Genomic DNA, 21,616 nt, shown 5'->3' with positions numbered 1-21,616 from the left:
ATAACATTGGGAGCATTTTCAAGACCGCAATCGGGTTTCTCGGAATACACCTCCTGCAGATTTGATGAATGGAGTTTGATCGTTGCTGCAATTACAGGAGGCAAGGGTTGGATAATTATACATGACTTTACCTTTGCTCTTTTAGAACCATACCAGGTGAATCGCTTTGTAATTGCTCCAAGGGCCACACATTTCTCCATTTAATTATTTAGTGTTTGTAATTGTGGGGCTGAACGCTAAATAATTTGAATGTGATTGACATTATTTCCTTGTGTTATTACCACAGCCTGCCGGACTCTGCATCTGCACGGAGTGTCATTTTGCATCTGTGCTAAACACACCACCTGGTGCGCTGCGGAATCTTCACAGTATTGTTTATTTTACCAAGAGGTTGGTATGACAATGAGATGAGCAACTGCTTCATTGATAAGTATAGTTGTTAAACTCAACTCTTTGTTACAGTGTAAACCCTTACTAACAAAATACAGTATCTGCTACTTTAGAGTCATCGCCACATCCTGAGGGCAGTTCCCCCCCCAATAAAAAGGCTTGTCAATAGGTTGCTGAGAAATGTCAAATGATAAGACGGTTCCCGCTGCCCCCTCGGATCCAGCGCAGCTCGCTGCCGTACCTAGAAACTCTGTTGGTCGGCGATGAAGAGGATGTGGACACTGCGGTCAAAGGATGCAGAGATACAGAGGCCCTGCTTATCCGGATTCCAGTCCAGGTTGCCGATGGGTTGAGACGAGAGAGAGATGCTGTTCAGGAGTGCGGTGGTTGAATCCTTGCCCTCTCGCTCGTGGTCGGTCCTTTCGAGCAGTGTTGAAGATTCATTGCTGGCAAACAAACAAAGGCTGCGTAGCACAAAGAATGTCTACCTCCTCCTGCTGGCTCAGTGGGGGCACAGTGCCATAGGGCTGTGGTACTAACTGTGCAGGGCGTAAATCATGGCGTTAGGGGTACTAGAACTGGCCACTGTGGCCCTGAGCTAGGAAGGTTCCTGGGTCTGCTGGCTACAGGGAAGTGACCATTGTAATGTATGCACCTGTGAGCATGCTCATAGGTCTGTGGAGCTGCTGCATTGTGAATGGCTTAGCTCATCACGTGATGGTCACAAGACTCAATAAAACCCAGTCAGTTGGGTTCGGGGGATCCACGATGAGGCAGGTGGTTGTGAGCCTGGTGGATGAACTGGTAATGTGTCGTGTGATTGTTAAACATTTTGCTAATAAACCAACTAGTTCTTTATCGCAATGTGTTGCTATGAATTCTTAAGCAAAGAACCCATGAAGCAAATACATTATACTCATGTTGCGGGATGAGGACAGGGACAGTTTGGATTTTGATGCCCAACATGGTTGAATAACCTGATAATGCCCACTTGGGTGAGTAGCTGAGATCAGTCAGCAGCCACAGTGCTGCACCACGGCAGGAGTGACGAAGGCACAAAGGGCAAACTTTCCACCCGTTCCCTGCACCACTCTCATTTTCTCCCCGTTGCTTGGGTTGTTACAGGTGAACTCTCAAATCTGTGAGGATTTGGGGCCATTCAAGGAGTGAATGGAATCAGACCAAAGGAACTGGCTCGCTCGCCTCTCTCTCTCCAAGGGGAAATGGCTTCTCCCTGACTGACCAGTCATGGTCAAGAACACGGGTTAACCGCAGCCACCAACCGATGTCCAGCGCTGCACTGGCCAGCCACTGGTGTGCCAGTGATGTGCGCCCCCACCCTCCCCCCCTCCCTCAGCACTTGCCCAAACTCAAGACACGGCCACTTACTGTTTCCACAGATGCAGACAGCCGGCTCCTCCACTGGTAACGAAGATATTTCGATTCTGACGCAAATGTCGCACTGTCCAAGCCGTGAATTTGTACGGCTTTAAAAAGAAAAAATGAAAGTAAGTTATTGGCCTCTGTTTGATGTGTGCAGTATCTCTACTGGGAAACTCCCTGAACCACAGAATTCCTGGTGGGGAGACTTGGGGGCCGAAATTGGCCACCGTTGGAAAAGGGGTGCACCTATCGTGTTTCGTCTGTTTTTACTGGCGCGATTGATGTGGTGGCCTCTTGAGCAAAATTCAGCTCTTTGGCTTTTTTTATTCAGCGGACCAGAAGTCGGTCATAATGGGGGCGGACGTGCGCCAGTAAGCGGAAATTCGCACACTAGAGGGGGGGGCGGAGTGTCCTACGCTGTTACTCATCAGTGTAGCGCTGATGATGTCATCACACTGGCGCATCACCTGCGCGATTCTTTAAGTTCAGTTCACTGGGCCAACAGGAAGGGTTTTGGCCGGGCCAATGGCCTGGCATCCAAGAGGGAGTGCCAGGCTGCCTGTTGGCGGCCTGGCCGAACCTGGGGGCACAATTGTCGGCCCGACATGGCAGTCGGGAACACAAAGCAGGCCTTCGGGTCTCACGGGCTCTGTGAAAAAAAGCAGAACCATCATCGAAATTTCCAGATTCATGCGCAGAGCGATCCTGCGCAGCTTCTGGTCATTGGGATCAGCTTCCAGCTCGTTGGCAGCAGTCACTCCGTGTCCTTTAATACCGAATAAAAATCTATCAATCCCAGTTCTGACATTTTCCATTGGTCCCCCAGCCTCAGCAGCCCTTTGAGAGAAAGTTCCAGATCCCCACTGCCCTTTGTGTGACAAAGTCCTTCCTGATATCACCCCTGAACGGCCTGGCTCGAATTTTAAGGTTACGTCCCCTTGTTCTGGACTCCCACCACCCGAGGGAATAGTTTCTCTCTCTGGCTCTCCTATCAAATCCCTGCTTAATCTGCTAAACGCGAGGGAATACAGGCCCAGTCTCTGCAACCTGTCCTCATGATTTAACCCTTTTAGCCCCGGGTATCATTCTGGTGAACTTGCACTGCTCCCGCTCCGAGGCCCATCTACCCTTCTGGAGGGGCGGGGCCCAGAACTGAAGGCATTCACTCCAGGTGTGGTCTAAGCAGGGCTTTCTATAACTGGACAGCTTCCATCCCCTCAATGTCTTACCTTCTCACTCCAACAGCTGAAGCACGTGTTCGTGTCGTATTTCTGCATATTGAAGACATGGACCCTTCCTTCCAGGGTCGTTGCCACCAGTTTGTTCAAACTCGTGTCCTTTCCATCAAACTCCACACAGCAAACCTGCCCCGGCGATGGACGTCAAAAACAAAACACCAAGGCTTGAATAAGCTTCAAAACCGCATTTAGTTCCTTTGCTCATTATACATTTTTCCCTCCTCCCTCTCCTGGAACTGTGCTCCTCACTGGGGGGGGGGGGCGGGGGGAGGGCAACCCTTCCAGCTACTGAGATCAAGTGCTCATTCTATGTAAATAACCATGGACAATGAAGGTCAAAAAGGCTACTCAACCAGAGGGGCAACACATCCCCCGCCCAATTCTATCCTCCTCTGATGTCACTGAAAGAAAGAATTTGCATTTCTATAGCGCCTTTCACAACCTCTGGATGCCCCAAAGCACTTTACAGCCAATGAAGTACATTTGGAGGTGTAGACACTGTTGTAATGTGGGAAATGTGGCAGCCAACTTGTGCACAGCAAGCTCCCACAAACAGCAATGTGATAATGACCAGATAATCTGTTTTAGTGATGTTGGTTTGGGGATAAATATTGGAGTGAACTCCCCTGCTCTTCTTCTATGATGTCCACCTGAGAGAGAACTGAGGGGCCTCAGTTTAACGTCTCATCGAAAAGACGGCACCTCCGACAGTGCAGCACTCCCTCAGTACTGCCCCTCCGACAGTGTGGCGCTTCCTCAGTACTGCCCCTCCGACAGTGCGGCGCTCCCTCAGTACTGCACCTCCGACAGTGCAGCACTCCCTCAGTACTGCCCCTCCGACAGTGCAGCGCTCCCTCAGTACTGCACCTCCGACAGTGCGGCACTCCCTCAGTACTGCCCCTCCGACAGTGCAGCGCTCCCTCAGTACTGCCCCTCCGACAGTGCAGCGCTCCCTCAGTACTGCCCCTCTGACAGTGTGGCGCTCCCTCAGTACTGCCCCTCCGACAGTGCGGCTCTCCCTCAGCACTGCACTGAGAGTCTCAACCTGGATACTGTGGCTTAAGCCTCTGCCTCAGAAGCGAGAGTGCTCCCCACTGCGCCACGGCTGACACTGGATAGGAATCAGGAGCATGGTTCCAGCCTCTCGGCTCCAGACACTACTGCAGGGCCGCTGAGGCCCCAGGTATAATCCCGTGTCCGTACAGAGTTAGCAGGTTTCAGCAGTCGGGGGACTACAACCGGCTTCAACCTCCACGTCTGCCCGGCTGAAATCCACTAGCTCGGCTCGCACCACGGACTGAGGCCAGTGTGGCTCCGTTTTACACCAGGCACCGATTTACCAAGAGCCACGAGGACCCGTTCCGATCAGTCAAACTCACCCCGCTCTTGACGTTTGTCTCCCATCGCACCTCCATGTTTCGCAAATCGAACAGTTTAATATCCCCGTTGTCGTATCCGGCACAAACACAGCGATCCCACTGAGTGCATGCGTGACCTGAGCGGCCCAAAACAAGCACACTTTAAACTTGAAATGTGTGTAGGTGTAAATGTGTGCATGGGTATAAATGTGTGTGTGAGTGTGTATATGTATGTATACACGTGAGAGACAGTGGAGGGATGTGATCGGGGCCCAGGAGAGACGAGAGTTTGGGACCAGGGGCCCAGGGGCAGCACGGGCCCAGCCCACACTGCGATATGTGTGTGCACTGGGTCCGTGCAGCAGAGCAGGTCTCCAGTTGTCTTGGGTAATCCTTGCCACAGGACCAAGACCTCGCTCTGTCAAGCCCCGTGTGGTGGCTGGTGTGCAATGACCACCCCACGTTAAAAAAATCCACCGACAGGCATCTTCCACCCTTCAGGATGTAGTTCGGGTTCTTCATTCGAAACACCTGTGAACTAATCCTTTTTTTTGGCGTGGAAGCAAGTCATCCTCATTGCGAGGGACTGCCTATGATGTATGTATATGTGTGTGTGTGTGTGTGTGTGTATGTATATATGTGTGCATATGGGTGTGTGAGTGTGTATATGTGTGTGAGTATATGTGTATATGTGTGTGAGTGTATGTGTAAATGGGTATGTGTGTGTGTATATACGTGTGTGTTGTATACGTGAGTGCATGTATGTGTAAATGTGTATATATGTGTGTGTATGAGTGTTTATATATGTGTGTGTGTATATGTGTGTGTATGTATATGTGAGTGTGTGTATATGTGTGTGTATATGTGAGTGTGTGTATGTGTGTGTGTGTGTATATGTGTGTGTGTATGTATATGTGTGTGTGTATATGTGTGTGTATATGTGAGTGTGTGTATATGTGTGAGTGTGTGTATATGTATGTGTGTGTGTATATGTGTGTGTGTGTGTGTATATGTGAGTGTGTGTATGTGTGTGTGTATGTGAGTGTGTGTATATGTGAGTGTGTGTATATGAGTGTGTATATGTGAGTGTGTGTATATGTGAGTGTGTGTATATGTGTGTGTATATGTGAGTGTGTGTATATGTGTGTGTGTGTATATGTATGTATATGTGTGTATATATGTTTATATGAGTGTGTGTTGTGCAGTGGTGCAGGTTTTATGAGCAGCATCTCACCAAAAGCCACTGTCCAGCAGTCTCTCCTGTTGAATCCCAGAGCAGGCTCCATGTTGGCCACAGGAAGGTCCTTTTGTCGGGAATCCCAGACCTTGACAGTCCCTGTGAGAAAGAATACAGAATGGAGGGGGTCACGTACGTCAGTTGGGAATTCCAAATTTGGCACCCTCCCCACATTCCGCCCCAAACTCCCTCCGTTCCCGGTGATGAAGTGCTGTTCAGTGGGGCGTCGGCTGCCGGTTCGCCTCACCGTCAGAGTCAGCTTGGCTCAGGCTGTAGCAGTCTTGGTTGAGAGCGAGCAGGAGGTGTTATCAAACCCCACCCCAGGATTTGGGCCAAAGTCTCGGTCCAAAGGACAGCCAGTCAACTGTTTATAGCCCACTGGTGTTTTCTCTCAAAGTCCAAGCACTCATATTTCTTACTCACTGTTTTGTGGAATGGTACAGCACAGAAGGTCATTCGGCCCATCGTGCCTGTGCCGGCTCTTTGAAAGGGGAATTACTCCCATTCCCGTCCTTTCCCCACACCCCTGCAAAATGATCCCCTTCTGGGGACTAATGGGACACAGATTGAAACTTTATACATGACGCTGGGACATCCTGGGCTAGGTTGACACTTCCGTGCGATACTGAGGGAATGTTGCATTGTCAGAGGGGCAGTTCTTATGTGAGATGCTAAAACAAGGCCCCCTTTGCCTGGCCCAATGCTAAACTGGTGTTCGTTTCATTGACAGACCCCCTAAATGGCGTGCAGTAAGCTGAAAGGGTACAGGGAGCCAGTGCAGCACAGCGAGAAGCAGGGAGTTGGAATCGGGAGGCTCTGAATGGGTGGGCGGGCCAGCCTTCTGAACGAGTTGCGATTTATGGAGCGGAGTGGGAAGAAGTCGGGAGACTGGGTAGGTGAGCAGCAGAGCCTCAAGATGAAGAAAGGTGTGGATTAGATTCTGGGTGGGAAAGCTGTATTAGTGAGGGATCAGCTAGCATCCATTTATCCAACATCCCAAATTGATAGTCACCACATAAATAATGCAGGCTTGGACAAGTGCTGGGAACATTATCTGGTGCAACTGTACCACCCGCTCAGATTCGGTACATCAGCAGGGACACTTTGCTTCAAAAATGTGACCTATTTTTCAGGCATTTCACTTGAAAGGGCAAATCTTCTGAGTTCCTGCCCCTTCCCTGAAACTTGGGTTTTAAAAGCTTCTAGGTTGGAGTAAAAAGAAAAAAAAAACTTGCATTTCTATAGCGCCTTTCACGACCACCGGACGTCTCAAAGCGCTTTACAGTCAATGAAGTACATTTTGTGTGGTATCACTGATGTAATGTGGGAAACGCGGCAGCCAACTTGCGCACAGCAAGCTCCCAGAAACACCAATGTGATAATGACCAGATAATCAGTTTTTGTTTTGTTATGGTGATTGAGGGATAAATATTGGCCCCAGGACACCGGGGAGAACTCCCCTACTCATCTTCAAAATAGTTCAAAACGCCCACCTGAGAGAGCAGACAACTTATTCTAAAGACAACACCTCCGACAGTGCAGTGCTCCCTCAGCACAGTACTGGAGTGTCAGCCTAGATTTATATGCTGAAGCGAGTAAAGGAACAGTTTGAGACCCGGGGTTAGAATGATTTACAATAGTTCAATGTCTTGATTTCATAGAATCATACAGTGTACAAGCAGACCATTCGGCCCATCGTGCCTGTGCTGGCTCTGTGACAGAGCGATCCAATCAGTCCCACTCCCCCTGTTCTTTCCCTATATCCGTGCAATAGTTTCCTCTTCAAGTATTTATCCAATTCCCGGTTTGAAAGTTACTATTGAATCTGCTCCCACCGCCCTTTCAGGCAGCGTGTTCCCGATCACAACAACTCACTGCGTAAAACATTCTCCTCATCTCCCCCTTTGGTTCTTTTGCCAATTGAGTTTTAACCGTGTTTATACCAGTACTCACCGTCCCTGCTGCCAGTGACTATCTCCGGGGCCCCGTGTCCGACTCCAAGCCCACCTACACCATCGATGCAGTTAATGATTTCGCGATGTGCTTTGGCTGCGTACAGCGGAGCTTCCGATGCCTCCAGGTTCCTGTGGGGTGGCAACACGTCAGCTTTTAGGTGCTTTTATACTTGCACTTTCATCGCAGCAGTTTTGGGAGAGTGATGTCTTTGTGTGCCATTGTCCCGCAGGGTCGACAACTCCCGTGAAGCGCCTTGGGACGTTTTACTACGTTAAAGGCACTATATAAATTCAGGTTGTTGTTGTTCCTGTTGGACCGTAATCCGGGGGGTTGCATCACATGACCTCCCTCCTCTATCTGCACCGCCTCCGCCCGCCCATCACTGGCAGCCCAGCACGTCAATCCTCACAGCAATGGCGGCCACAATACCCACAATCCTCTGCCCCCAGAAACCGCTCTATCCGTGTGGGTTTAACCAGGGCTGCATTGCATCCTGGGATCGCTGGGGCCCTACTATTTGTTGTGCGTCCGTCCGGAGCGGCTTGCAGGAGTGTTTCCGGGAGATTAATCTTTAATTCCGGGAGTCTCCATGACAATCCGGCAATCCCAAATGGGACAGGGGAGCCAGTCTCTATCGGCACCTGGACTCTGCTTTTACACAAAGACCCTCGGGATTCTATCCTGCAGGGAATAGCTCCGTCCCGTTCACATAACTGAAGTCATCTCCCACATCCCGAAGGCAGGAATGTCAACGCACTGCTAAATCAGTCAGCACTGCGCCTGTTTAACACCCTTATGCATACCTGCACCCGGTGTGGTCCCTACCCTGAATGGAGCTTACCGCATGGTGAATTGCAGGTGAGAACCCACATGCTGTCGCTCCATGCCACACCAGCAGTCTCGGCTGCCCCCTTCCCTCCCTCCTTCCCCCACCGGCAGATGAGCTCTCACGAGAAGTGTAGCGGGTGCAGGCATGGCACTGAGCTTAGGAGGAGTCCATTCAGCCTCTCGAGCCCATTCCGCCATTCAATGAGATCTTGGCTGATCTGCGACCTAACTCTATATACCCGCCTTTGGCCCATATCCCTGAACACCTTTGGTTAACAGAAATCTATCAATCTCACAGATTTAAAATGAACAATCGATCTAGCAACAACTGCCCTTTGCGGAAAAGTGTTACAAACTTCTACCACCCTTTGCTGTGTAGAAGTGTTGCCTAACTTCACTCCTGAAAGGTCTGGCTCTAATTTTTAGACTTTGCCCCCTATTCCTAGACTCCACAACCCGCAGAAGTAGCTTCTCCCTCTCTGTTCCCCTTAATATCCTGAAAACTTCGATCAGATCAACCCTCAACCTTTTAAATACTAGGGAATACTTCCCTAGTTTGTGTAATCTCCCCTTGTAGTATTCTAATAAATATCCAAGTATCATTCTAATAAACCTACGCTGCACTCCCTCCAAGGCCAAGATTTCTTCCCTAAGGTGTGGGGCCCAGGATTGCTCACAGTGCTCCAGGTGTGGTCTAACCAGGGTTTTGCAGCATGACTTCTACCCCCTTATATTCTGAGCCTTTGTGTCCAGATTCCAGCTTTGATTCCTGGTCGGTACAAAGTTAACTGATTTCAGCCAGAATGAGGGCAGGGGAAGTTAACCCTATGTTAATGAAGGTGGGGGCTCCTGTTCCTGAACTCTCTCTGGTGACCTCAGTGGGAAATGCGCACACAGTGGCGTAGTGCGAGGGCAGGATCGGGTTCGGCTGTGATACCATCCACAGTCGATGAGCCAACACGAGGCTCGTGCAAGAAATATGGTCGCTTGGTGAAGTACTGGAGAGTCCGGACCATCCTCCAACAAGGCTGAGGGAGTGAAATTGCCCCGTGGCCCATCCAAGGGTGCTAACTTTCCCGGCCCGGGTCAGTTAACACCCGGGGCGTTAGTTTTGTCCCCGGCGTGAAATTGCCCCTTTATGAGGCGGAGTGCGGTCTCGGGCGCTCCTGGGGCAACAGCCTGGTGCCCCCCCCCCGGGAGTCATTTCCCCCGTGGGGTGGAAAGGAGTTGGCACAGGGCGGTGAGGGGTCAGTGTGTACAGCGATGACCCAGGGTGTAAGGTGCGTGATGTGTGGTGCGGCGCTAACTGCCATTCGCCCCCAAAATCTCCGGGGCAATTTCAGTCCCGGTGCCGCTGCCGCCTGCCCCCTGGCGAGAAGGGGTGTTCCCCCATTAGTGCCTACCGGCGGCGCTAACACACCAATTTTAGCCCCCGAGTGCCTTAAGGAGAAAATATTAAACAAAAGGCTAGATTTATTGCTGGATTTTTGAATTAATTGAAAGTACTGTTGGAGTTTTACATGTGGGACTAATCCCACGCTTTTACACAGGATATACGGCACAGAAACAGGTCAGTCAGCCCAACCAGTCCATGCTGGCATTTATGCTCCACTCAAGCCAACTCAATGAACCAGTCGCACTTATTACCAGATGTGAAGATTGCCATCAAAGTCTCCAGTTGCCAGGTGCCTCTGCTGCAGACTGGTAGCTCCGAACGTGCCACATCTGAAGGCTCTGGGCTTTTCAATCTACAAGGTGAAAGAAATAAGGTTTCCTGAGATCGGCGTATTACTGTGATGGGGCTGGGTTACCTGCAGTAGGAAGAATATATCCGTGGTGGTGGCCTGGGAGAGCACCGTGAAATGCGGCAGGTACAGGTTTGGTTGACATCTCAGCCATATCACGTGCTGCACGTTGGGTTTCGGCAAAGTGGATTTGTGAAATTTGCATATCATTTCCACGAGAGGTGAGGGAAAAACGCTCAGGATTCTAATCAAAAACTTGGTCTTCACCAACCCGTGTGTCTAGAGAGAACTTTTATCTGTGGGTCAAGAATTGGTTTCTAGAATTCCCACTCCAGAAACTTGAGAATAAACTCCCAGTGCAAAGCTGAGGGAGTGCTACACAGTCTGAGGTGCCGTCTTTTGGATGAGACGTTAAACCCAGGCCCCGTCTGCTCTCTCAGGTGAACCTAAAAGATCCCATGGCACTATTTTGAAGAAGAGCTGGGAAGTTCTCCCCGGTGTCCTGGGGCCAATATTGATTCCTCAACCAACATCACTAAAACAGATGACCTGTTCAAGTGCTCATTATCACATTGCTGTTTGTGGGAGCTTGCTGTGCGTAAACTGCATTACAGCTCTACAAAACTACTTCATTGGCTGTAAAGTGCTTTGGGATGTCCTGAGGTGAAAGGCGCTATTTAAATGCAACTTTTTCTTTACAAATCTGTTACTGGTGCTGGGGGCAATTTTGAATGGTCAGTTATGAGTATTGCAGGAGTTTAAAGCATAGCGTACACCAACATTTTTTTTTCATTTGGTCTCAGGACATGGGTGACCCTGGCAAGGCTGGCATTTATTGCCCATCGCTAGTTGCTCTGTGAAAGTGGTGGTGGGCCTTCTCCTGAAATAAGCCGAGTGACTCTAATATCAATGAAGAACCATCTTCAGCCAGAAGTGCTGAGTGGATGATCCATATCGGCCTCCTCCTAAGCTCCCAACCATAACAGAAGCCAGTCTTCAGCCAATTCGATTCACTCCACACTATATCACGAAACGGCTGAGCGCATTGGATACAGCAAAGGCTATGGGTCCCGATGCACTGCAGCAACACGCCAAGGCTTCTTCGGCAGCACCTCCCAAACCCGCAACCTCCACCACCTAGAAGGACAAGAGCAGCAGGTGCATGGGAACACCATCACCTCCATGTTCCCCTCTGAGTCACACACCATCCCGACTTGGAAATATATCACCGTTCCTTCATCGTTGCTGGTCAAAATCTTGGAACTCCCTCCCTAACAGCACTGTGGGAACACCTTCACCACACGGGACTGCAGCGGTTCAAGAAGGCGGCTCACCACCACCTTCTCAAGGAGCAATTAGGGATGGGCAATAAATGCCGGCCTTGCCAGCGACACCCACATCCCATGAATGAATTTCTAAAAATCTGACACCAAGATCAATCTGGCTCCTGCATTGCCCAGGTCACACAGACTGCAGAGTTCGAGACCTACATCTGGTCATGACATGCTGGTTAAACATTGATAGAAGTGGAGAGCAGGATGTTCCATCAGCTCCCCATAAACATCAACAAGATGTTTTTAAATTACATTTGAGAGGCCCAATGGAACACCTGAAAGTTCTTAAAACTTTGTTTCAGATCGGTTGTAGTTATACTGCAGGCGGCTTGAAGCAGAAGCGGGAGACTAGCTCCTCGAGTTGGTCTCACATCACTTCTCTACATGTTCCCTGGGCCTGTATTCACTGGAGTTTAGAAGGATGAGAGGGGATCTCATAGAAACATATAAAATTCTGACGGAGCTGGACAGGTTAGATGCAGGAAGAATGTTCCTGATGTTGAGGAAGTCCAGAACCAGGGGACATAGTCTAAGGATAAGGGGTAAGCCATTTAGGACTGAGATGAGGAGAAACTTCTTCACTCAGAGAGTTGTTAACCTGTGGAATTCTCTACCGCAGAGTTGTTGAGGCCAGTTCATTGGATATATTCAAGAGGGAGTTAGATATAGTCCTTACGGCTAAAGGGATCAAGGGGTATGGAGAGAAAGCAGGAAAGGGGTACTGAGGTGAATGATCAGCCATGATCTTATTGAATGGTGGTGCAGGCTCGAAGGGCCATTTGGCCTACTCCTGCAGCTATTTTCTATGTTTCTATCTGATTCTGGTAATTTTGCATTCTATAATGCTATTTGCCTCAAGGTGAAGACAAGACTGCTTTGCATCAACACTGCTGTAACCCACTTACAGGTTGCGATGTTTGCAGGAGTGTCTTTTCTGGCTTGCAAGGTATTTAAACCACCGTGATTGTCAAGACATGTGGGACGGAGTGTTACAGAATTTTTTGATGAGTGCGCAGTTTTTTCCCAAAGTGCTACAGTCTTCAAGAAAAAGTGTTCATCAAATTTATTTTTTGGTTCAGATGAAGGAAGAAACCAGAAATTTCTTAGCTATCGGACAAACAGATCATAGAATTGTTAAAGAGGTTTCAGCTTCCAGCTGGGGTACAGACAGAATTCACAATGTAGAATCGACCATTGCCAAATTATCAGACACCAGACCTAAAAGTTCTGGCAAAAGGTTTATTAACCCATTAAAGGCATTCCTACTGTGTGTTTGTGATACATATATTGTGCTTTTATTATTTGAGATGATTGTACTTCATATTGCTATTTGCTTGTAAGTAAAATTATCAACTATTTTCATATTAAGCTGCTTGTTTTTAATAACAGGTTGGTATTGTTGGTGGTGATGCTGGTGTGCTTAGTGATGTTGGTGTTGGGGCTGATCGTGCTGAGATTCTGAGAACCAAGGTGAGAATTTTTCACGGGCACGAATGCTGCTGGAATAGATGGCACGTGAGGCTGAGATGACAGAAGCAATCTATCAACACTTAGAGAGGCTGCTCCAAGGAGGTGACAGTGAATAGAGAGTTCACCGCAAACACTTCCAAATTGCATACAGCTCAAAAGTTTCCTCCAAATCCTGAAGGCTTCAGCGTCTGACATTGGAAAGTGAATGGCTGTGAAATGGTAGCTTTTATACCACTTCTGCAGCTGTCAATTAGCCAAAGCAATGGAGAGTCACTGACCTGGCGTGTTCCCCGAGAGATGGCAACCCATCAAAAAAGTTAGTAAAATTGTAAGTGCCTGCTTTTAATCCTCTTAAATAGCATTAACCTACCTGTTAAGTACCTGGTTCGCCGCTTGGAGTCGGGTCTGCGATCCTCACGCAGACCCGACAGTTGAGAAACTTACAAGGAGGAGGGTCCAGAGTAGGATCCCGACCCACTGCCAATCAGGGCCATTTTGACAGCAGACCTGCCTCCAAACCCGTGCTCGCAGGGCTGGGAAGATTCCGGCCCTGGTGTCATTTTTAGCCCTTGTAGATGCAACTCTGCAAGGGCAGATTAGAAAAGGTGTAGATTCTGGAATGTTAAAACAGAAGATGAGACTAAAAGCCCCAAAACAAACACACACAAAATCATCTCTAGCGGTGGCAAATACAGCCCCTTATCCAGTGGGAAAGAGAGGGAATCCTTATCTAAGGAAGGATGTACTTTCCTTGGAGGCGATGTAATGAACGTTCACGAGATTGATTCCTGGGATGAGAGGGCTGTCTTATGATGAGAGATTGTGCAGAATGGGCCGATAGCCTCTGGAGTTTAGAAGAATGAGAGATGATCTAATTGAAACATGCAAGATTCTGAGGGGGCTTGACAGGGTAGATGCTGAGAGGTTGTTTCCCCCTGGCTGGAGAGTCTAGAATGACGGGGCACAGTCTCAGGATAAGAGGTCAGTCATTTAAGACGGAGATGAGGAGGAATTTCTTCACTCAGAGGGTGGTGAATCTTTGGAATTCTCTGCCCCAGAGGGCTGTGGATGCAGAGTCTCTGAATATGTTCGAGGCTGAGAGCGATAGATTTTTGGAGTCTAGGGCAATCAAGGGACATGGAGATCAGACGAGAAAGTGGAGTTGAGGTTGATGATCAGCCATGATCTTATTAAATGGCGGAGCAGGCTCGAGGGGCCGTAGGGCCTACTCCTGCTCCTTTTTCTTATGTTCTTATGAAAGTGTTTTGCCCAACATTTATTCATGAAGAACACGTTCCTTTAAATAGCCATCGCCCCTTTAAATGAGAACAAGAACAACACTGAACTCAGGCAAAACTGCAGAACAATGAGAGTCACCACCGACACATTTTAAATTATTGTATCATTTGTTATCTTTGTCTTTCCTCCAGCCACAGTATCTCTTCCAGGAATGTACCAAAAACAAAATTGGGTAACAGATATATGAAAAATTACAAAATTCTCAGGACAGGAAAGGTGGACCATATAAAACTTACCACCCCTCAATGAGAATGTACACATTGCAGCAATTTTATAGATATTTATAGTGCGATCTGCTAAATGTTTCTGTGACAATGTAACAGTTCGAGGCAATCCGATACACTGCAAGTGGCTCAGCTGGTGACTGCACTGCCCGGTGTGGACACGCAGGCCGGAAGGTCCCAGGTCATTCCCCGAAAACCTGCTGAGCCCGCTGATCTTCAAGTGCTTAATACAATACTAATAGAGTCAATGGAGGTGGAAAGGGATGGATGCTTAAGCTAGTGGATGAGGTGCTGATCAAACAGACTGCTCTGTCCTGGTTGGTGTAGAGCTTCTTCGAGTGTTGTTGGAGCTGCATCCATCCAGGCAAGTGGAGAGTATTCCATCACACTCCTGACTTGAGCCTTGTAGATGGTGGAAAGGTTTTAGGGAGTCAGGAGATGAGACACTCGCCGCAGAATACCCAGCCTCTAACCTGCTTTAGTTGCCATGTCATTTATATGGCTGGTCCAGTTCACTTTCACGTCAATGATGACCCCTAGAATGCTGATGGTGGGCACTTGGTGATGATAATGCCATTGAATGTCAAAGGGAGGTGGTTAGACTCTATCTTACTGCCTGGCAACTTGTGTGGCACAAATGTTACTACCCATTTATCAGTCTCAGCCTGGATGTTGTCCAGGTCTTGCTGCACACGGGCATGGACTGCTTCTTTATCTGAGGATTGTGAATGGAATTGAACACTGCAACCATCAGCGAACATCCCCACTTCTGACCTTATGATGAAGGGAAGGTCATTGAGCTCCCTCCAATGAGCTCTGGAGCCGAGTGGTCCTGGTGGAACCCAAACTGAGCATCGGTGAGCAGGTTACTGGTGAATAAGTGCTGCTTGATAGCACTGTCAATGACACCTTCCATCACTTTGCCGATGATTGAGAGTAGACGGAGTGGTAATTGGCTGGGATGGATTTGTCCTGCTTTTTATGGACAGGACATACTTGGGCCGTTTTCCACATTGTCGGATAGATGCCAGTGTTGTAGCTGTGCTGGAACAGCTTGGCCAGAGGCACGGCTAGTTCTGGAGCACCGATCTTCAGCACAACAGATGTTATCGGGGCCTGTGGCCTTTGCTGTGTCTGGTGCATTTTGATGCCGTCCAATGTGGTTTTGGGGGAACCACCTCTGTGTCGGTCCCAGGAACCTCTGTCGCCCACCTTTGGCCCTCCGGCTCAGCCTATGGGTCTGGGCGATTCCTGGCTTGGCCTTCGGACTGGGTATATTGGCATTCCCCAATTCCCAGCTCTGTCCTGCCAAGCCAGCCAACCTCGGGTTTGACGCCCCCCCTCCACTCCCCACCCCACCTCCCCCAGCAAGCTGACCAAACCTAGCTCTGCCACTGGCAAGAAAGAATGGCTTGCATTTCTATAGCGTCTTTCATGACCTCAGGACGTCCTAAAGTGCTTTACATCCAATTTGAAATATAGTCACTGTTGTAATGTAGGAAACGCGCAAGCCTAGTTTGTGCACAGCAAGCTCCCACAAACAGCAATGTGATAATGATCAGATAATCTGTTTTTTTAGTGATGTTGATTGAGAGATAAATATTGACCCCAGGACACCGGGGAGAACTCTCCTGCTCTTCTTCGAAATAGTGGCCATGGGATCTTTTACGTCCACCTGAGAGGGCAGACAGGGCTTCGGTTTAACGTCTTATTCAAAAGACGGCCCCTCCGACAGTGCGGCGCTCCCTCAGTACTGCACTGGGAGCGTCAGCCTAGATTTATGTGCTCATGTCTCTGGAGTGGGACCTGTACCCACAACCTTTTAACTCAGAGGCTGCCCACTGAGCCATGGCTGACACTTGGTGAGGCCCCGGGGGAGAGGGTTGCAGGCAGAACCTTGCCATGGCAAGACACCAGCTCCTTCAGGGGAGAAAAATTCAATAAGCAAAAGTTTAAAAAAAATAAAGCCAGAATTGAATCCCAAATGAAAAAAATATATTTCTTCAATTTCCGAGTCATCCAAATTGACATGTTTTGTGCAAGTGGAAATTGACAAGATACACCAATGGTGACAACATGTCACGTTCAGTGGAAGTCCTCAAATCTGACAAATCAGGGTTGTCTAAATCTCTGTAACATCGACCTGAAACGTTAACTCTGTTTCTCTCTCCCCCCCCCCCCCCCCCACAGTTGCTGCCTGACCGGCTGAGTGTTTGCCAGCATTCTCCTGCTGATTTTAATTTCGGATTTCCAGCGGTGTGTTTTGCTCTCTCTAGCTGTGACAGTCGAAATGAGGGTTGACGCCAAGAGGTGAGACCTGGAGCTGGAGTAGTGTGTCTGTGTATGTGTGTCCATTGTCCAAGCAATCCCTGGTGACATTGTGGCCATATTTGCCCAAGGCGATCGCAACATTGAATTCCCCCGCGATTGCTACAGGGTAACACGCCCGCCCGCCGGTAACAATTTTTCCCAACATTTTGCAACATAGGCGACGCACAGAAGAGGAATGAAACAAAGAGTTACCGTGTGGACATCTCTGATCTCCCCGCTCGTTGTCCCGTACACCCCGATGATCCCCTTCCTCGGTGCCCCGGAGCCGGAACCTGTCCCCAGGCACACAAAGCGGTTGCTGCATGGGATCCACAGGCAGCCGAAGGGAGTAAGAGGCAGCCTGCGATGGGAAAGAGACACGAGGCGGGGCTTGTTGGGGCTGTGTGACATCGCGGGGAGCTGGGCAACCCTCTCCGCACAGAAAGCACGGGGAATAAAAGGGGATTAAAGACCAATGACTGATTTCCCCCCCCACCGCCCCCCAAAATAATTTAATTCAAATAATGCAGATGGCCCTTTGTGCACAACCGATCAGAACCTAAAAATTCACATTCAATTCTATTTAAAGAATTCTTCCAACCCGTTCTGATTCTTAAAGGTCTGGTGTGGAAACTTTAAAATTGTGTTGCTTTTTACAAAAAAAATAATGCCCCAGCTCTGATTTCAAGGTTTTTTTTTCGTCGCAAAAAAAAAATGAAGCAAGCAAAAGAAATCTCAGGCCAGATTTAAAATAAACAAAACATTGCAACTGAGTGCAAAGTGAAAGGAAAAGTTTCTGGGAGGCGGAGCCGGGCGCTGCTTCCGCCCCAGCCTCGGAGCAGCGACCCCGGCTGGCCCAGCAAGGAACAACAGCAAGAAGTTGGGGGCGCAATTGCCCCTTTTTATCGCCTCGTTAGCGCCTCCGGGGGCGCTAACGGGTCGCAAGACACTTTTCGCGGAGAGGGTGGGGGGGCACTACCAGCTTCCTGAAAATTGCCTGGGAGTTTGCGGAGGCGCTGCCAACCAGCGGTGGCGTCATCGCCGTGCGAGGTTACCCCTCAGCGCCACGCGCCAACCGCTTACCGCCTCCACGGGGGAAGTCGCCTGCAAGGCTGGCGCGAGCGGGTGTCAACGCCAATTTCAGGGGTCTTGAGGTTGGCCAACATACGCTGGCGGGGCGGAAATGAAAGGGGCGGTCACCAGAGCCCCGACGCCACCATCTTCAATTTTTTTGCCGACACTCGGGGTCGGCACACTAACCTGTTTTGTTCTGTGGTCCGGGCCGCCATCATGCAGCCCAGCACACTGTTTTTGGGTGCCAGGCTGCGGCCCCCGTTACCAGACTGCCCTGGTGGTCTAGTGGAGGCTATCAGAGGCCTTGCAGAATGCGCAGCCGCCCTCCCCTTTAAGCGAAGGGGAGGGGTGTTGAAGCGCTAAGCGCTAAGCGGAGCGGACTATCCGCGTAGTGCTGCAAAACTCGACTCAGCATCACCCGTGAGATTGCACTCCACTTCCTTTGAGGAGCGGTAAGCCCAATTTAACGACTGAGGTGGGACTTCACTGCTGGGCGCAGGAAGTCCCAGCCCCAGCAGGTTACCGCTCCCAATCAGGACGCAGGGCAATTTTGCCCCCCTGGCATATCTATAGTGCCTTTCACAACCTCAGGGTGTCCCAAAGCGCTTTACAGCCAATGAAGTACTTTTACTATGTTAAAGGCACTATATAAATGCAAGTTGTTGTTATTTTGGCATGTAGTAATGTGGGAAACGCAGCAGCCAATTTGCGCACAGCAAGCTCCCACAAACAGCAATGAGATAATGACCAGATCATCTGTTTTAGTGATGATGGTTGAGGGATAAATATTGGCCCCAGGACACCGGGGAGAACTCCCCTGCTCTTCTTCATTAATAGTGCCGCAGGATTTTTTATGATCACTGAGAGAGCAGACGGGGCCTCGGTTTAACGTCTCATCTGAAAGACGGAACCTCCGACAGTGCGGCGCTCCCTTAGTGCTGCCCCTCTGACAGTGCGGCATTCCCTCAGTACTGCTCTTCCGACATTGCAGCGCTCCTTCAGTACTGCCCTTCCGACAGTGCGGCACTCCCTCAGTACAGCCCCTCCAACAGTGCGGCACTTCCTCAGTACTGCCCCTCCGACAGTGCGGCGCTCCCTCAGTACTGCCCTTCCGACAGTGCGGCGCTCCCTCAGTACTGCCCCTCCGACAGTGCGGCGCTCCCTCAGTACTGCCCTTCCGACAGTGTGGCGCTCCCTCAGTACAGCCCCTCCAACAGTGCGGCGCTCCCTCAGTACTGCCCTTCCGACAGTGCGGCGCTCCCTCAGTACTGCTCCTCCAACAGTGCGGCACTCCCTCAGCACTGCCCCTCCGACAGTATAGCACTCACATTTTGAATAATCTAAGCTAGTGTTGAGTGAGTGCAATGTTGTTGGAGGTGCTGCCTGTTCAGATGGATGTAAACGATCCCATGGCACCTTTTTGAAGTAGAGCAAGAACTCTGTTCCCTCGTCAACATCAATCCTTCAAACAGAATAGATTAATCCCCCCTGCCTTCCACCAGATCCCTTTTGTTCTTTCCTGCCCTCCCTCTTTCCCTGCCCCTGCACTTGCTTAAAATCTGTTACATCTCTATTTTTTTCCGGTTCTGACAAAAGGTCACCGACCTAGAACGTTAACTCAGTTTCTCTCTCCACAGATGCTGCTTGACCTTCTGAGCATTTCCAGCATTGTCTGTTTTTATTTTAGTATAGTTTAATTGGTTATTTATCCCATTGACCGTTTGCGCAACCTGGCTGTATGCAAATTAGCTACAAACAGAAAGCTGCTGTACTGATCTTTCATTCCAACGTGACAGAGATTTGGCGGTCCAATCCCTGGTCTGTACTGTTAGCCTATTCATTCCTAGCTAGCTCAAGCTGCTGATACTAACAGATCTTGGTGTTTTGATTTAGCCACTACTGAGACAATGGCAGCAAGATCCTCCCTTTCCAAACCTTCAGGCCCATCAAATTCAAACAGGAAGCAATAAATATAAATACAAATAGAACCAAGCTTCCCATGGATTGAGGCCCAGATGGCCGTGTCTTAGGGCCTCCACCTGGCCTTAGTGCTGTAGGGTGGACTGTCCTGCTGTAGATCATAAGAGGGAGGGCTGAAGAAGTTGCTTTGGGATGCTGAGAACAAGCAATGAATATTGAGGGTAGATGTTAATATTAGTGATGGCTAATTTTAACCGCCAGCAGAGATCGGGCGTGTAATATAGCTCTACCTCCGACAGTGGAGACCACCTAATATGGTCGGGGCCATAAAAGGAGTGGTGATCAGCGGCCTGGGAGCAGCGTGGAGGCATACCACTTCAGAGAGCAGCACAAGCTGCGACGGCAGCGAAGAGTGACGTCATCAAGGTCCAGGTCAGTGATTGGAGCGCGGGCAGATACAGCAGGAGCGGCGAGATCAGGGCGAAGAAGTGACAAGAGACTCTGGAGGGATGTGATCAGGGCCCAGGGGAGGTGTGAGTTCGGGGCCAGGGGCCCAGGGGCAGCACAGGCCAGCTCACACTGCGATATGTGTGCGCACTGGGTCTGTGCAGCAGAGCAAGTCTCCAGTCGTCTTGGTTAACCCTTGCCACTGGCCCAAGACCTAGCTCTGTCAAGCCCGTGTGGTGGCTGGTATGCAACAGCCACCACAAGTTAAAAAAATCCACCCACAGGCATCTTCCACCCTTCAGGATGTCGTTCGGGATCCGGAATATTAGGTCCTTCATTGAAATAACTTATCCTTTTTTGGCGTGGAAGCAAGTCATCCTTGCTTCGAGGGACCACCTATGATGATGATGATGGCTCCACCTAGTGGATTACTGTTCCACCTAGTGGACTACTGTGGCAATGCAACCACTGATGTTTATACAATAAAAGGAAGTCCCAGATTGGAGCCATCTTGAGTGTGTGTGCTTTAGTGATGTTGTAAAGAATATATTACATTGGTGATGAAGATAAGATAATCGGATTCCCTAGCTGAAATTTGTGTTGGTGGATGATTCCTGCCAAACAACAGAGAGACTTTGAGAGGTAAAATACAAGCACAGTTGGCTGAACTGAAGAGTCCAGATGGCCACGTCTATGAGAATAATAGGGCGCTTGGATGAGTTCCATCGCGACCGAGAGACTTTCGGAGCATACATGAAGTGGCTAGAAATGTTTTTCACCACAAATAGTATCGGCGAAGTCGTCGATGATGAAAACCGCAACTGGGTGGTGTTAGAAAGAAAACGGGCTATTTTCCTGACTGAAGCAGGCCCCGAGGTGTATGAAACCCTGAAAAGTTTGCTTGTTCCTGTCAAGCCGAAGAACACACCACTGACGGAGATTCTAACCAAGTTAGAACAGCACTACAGTCCTTAACCCCTGGAATTGGGCTGAATGGCCTTCCTCATCTGTATTTGTCTTGTGCTCCTTGTGGATGGTTAGACAGAGCAATGAAGCAGAGCAAGAGACAAAGGGTTAAAGGCCTTCACTGAGGCGTGGCCAAGGTCTAATTAACTGCAGTTTGTTGTTGTTGGTTTTATTTTCATTGCTTGCAATTATGGTGCTCCTGCACCGTGGAGTTCTCATTAGCACCTGAAAAATAATTATTACTTATCAATCTCACCGTAGAAACACAGCTGAAAAGTGAGGAATATTTGCCAGCTTGTGGAAACAGTGGGCCACAACTGTCAGCGATCACTGTGTGAGAACTCTTTCCTTTTTGTTTTCGGCCCTCGACTCCTGAATCGAATCACGCTGGCTTGGGTTCCATCAGTGATAGCAAACCCCCCAACCCGAACCCTCCC

General features: G+C 49.5%; 1 protein-coding gene across 6 annotated transcripts in view; it reads right to left on the bottom strand.

The window, feature by feature from the left end:
• Positions 1-357: 357 nt before the first annotated feature.
• LOC139239133 (dynein axonemal assembly factor 10-like) overlaps positions 358-21,616 on the bottom strand; it is a 237,527-nt gene continuing 216,268 nt past the window's right edge. For 3 of the 6 annotated variants that reach the window (XM_070867689.1, XM_070867687.1, XM_070867690.1), the window contains 8 exons: positions 16,986-17,133; positions 10,038-10,138; positions 7,560-7,690; positions 5,604-5,705; positions 4,391-4,506; positions 3,003-3,137; positions 1,780-1,877; positions 358-836 (listed from right to left, as the gene is read on the bottom strand). In XM_070867689.1, coding sequence (XP_070723790.1) covers positions 632-836; positions 1,780-1,877; positions 3,003-3,137; positions 4,391-4,506; positions 5,604-5,705; positions 7,560-7,690; positions 10,038-10,138; positions 16,986-17,133 — 1,036 coding nt within the window. In that variant the 3' untranslated portion in view covers positions 358-631. Of the gene's footprint in view, positions 837-1,779; positions 1,878-3,002; positions 3,138-4,390; positions 4,507-5,603; positions 5,706-7,559; positions 7,691-10,037; positions 10,139-16,985; positions 18,541-21,616 lie in introns of those variants that run through there. The other 3 variants (XM_070867691.1, XM_070867692.1, XM_070867686.1) reach the window with 2 other exon arrangements.

The sequence above is a fragment of the Pristiophorus japonicus genome, chromosome 26 (genome assembly GCF_044704955.1).
Source record: "Pristiophorus japonicus isolate sPriJap1 chromosome 26, sPriJap1.hap1, whole genome shotgun sequence".
Taxonomy (NCBI): Eukaryota; Metazoa; Chordata; class Chondrichthyes; family Pristiophoridae; genus Pristiophorus; species Pristiophorus japonicus.
Note: the sequence above shows the minus strand (reverse complement) of the source record. Positions and strands in the feature narration are given on the sequence as shown.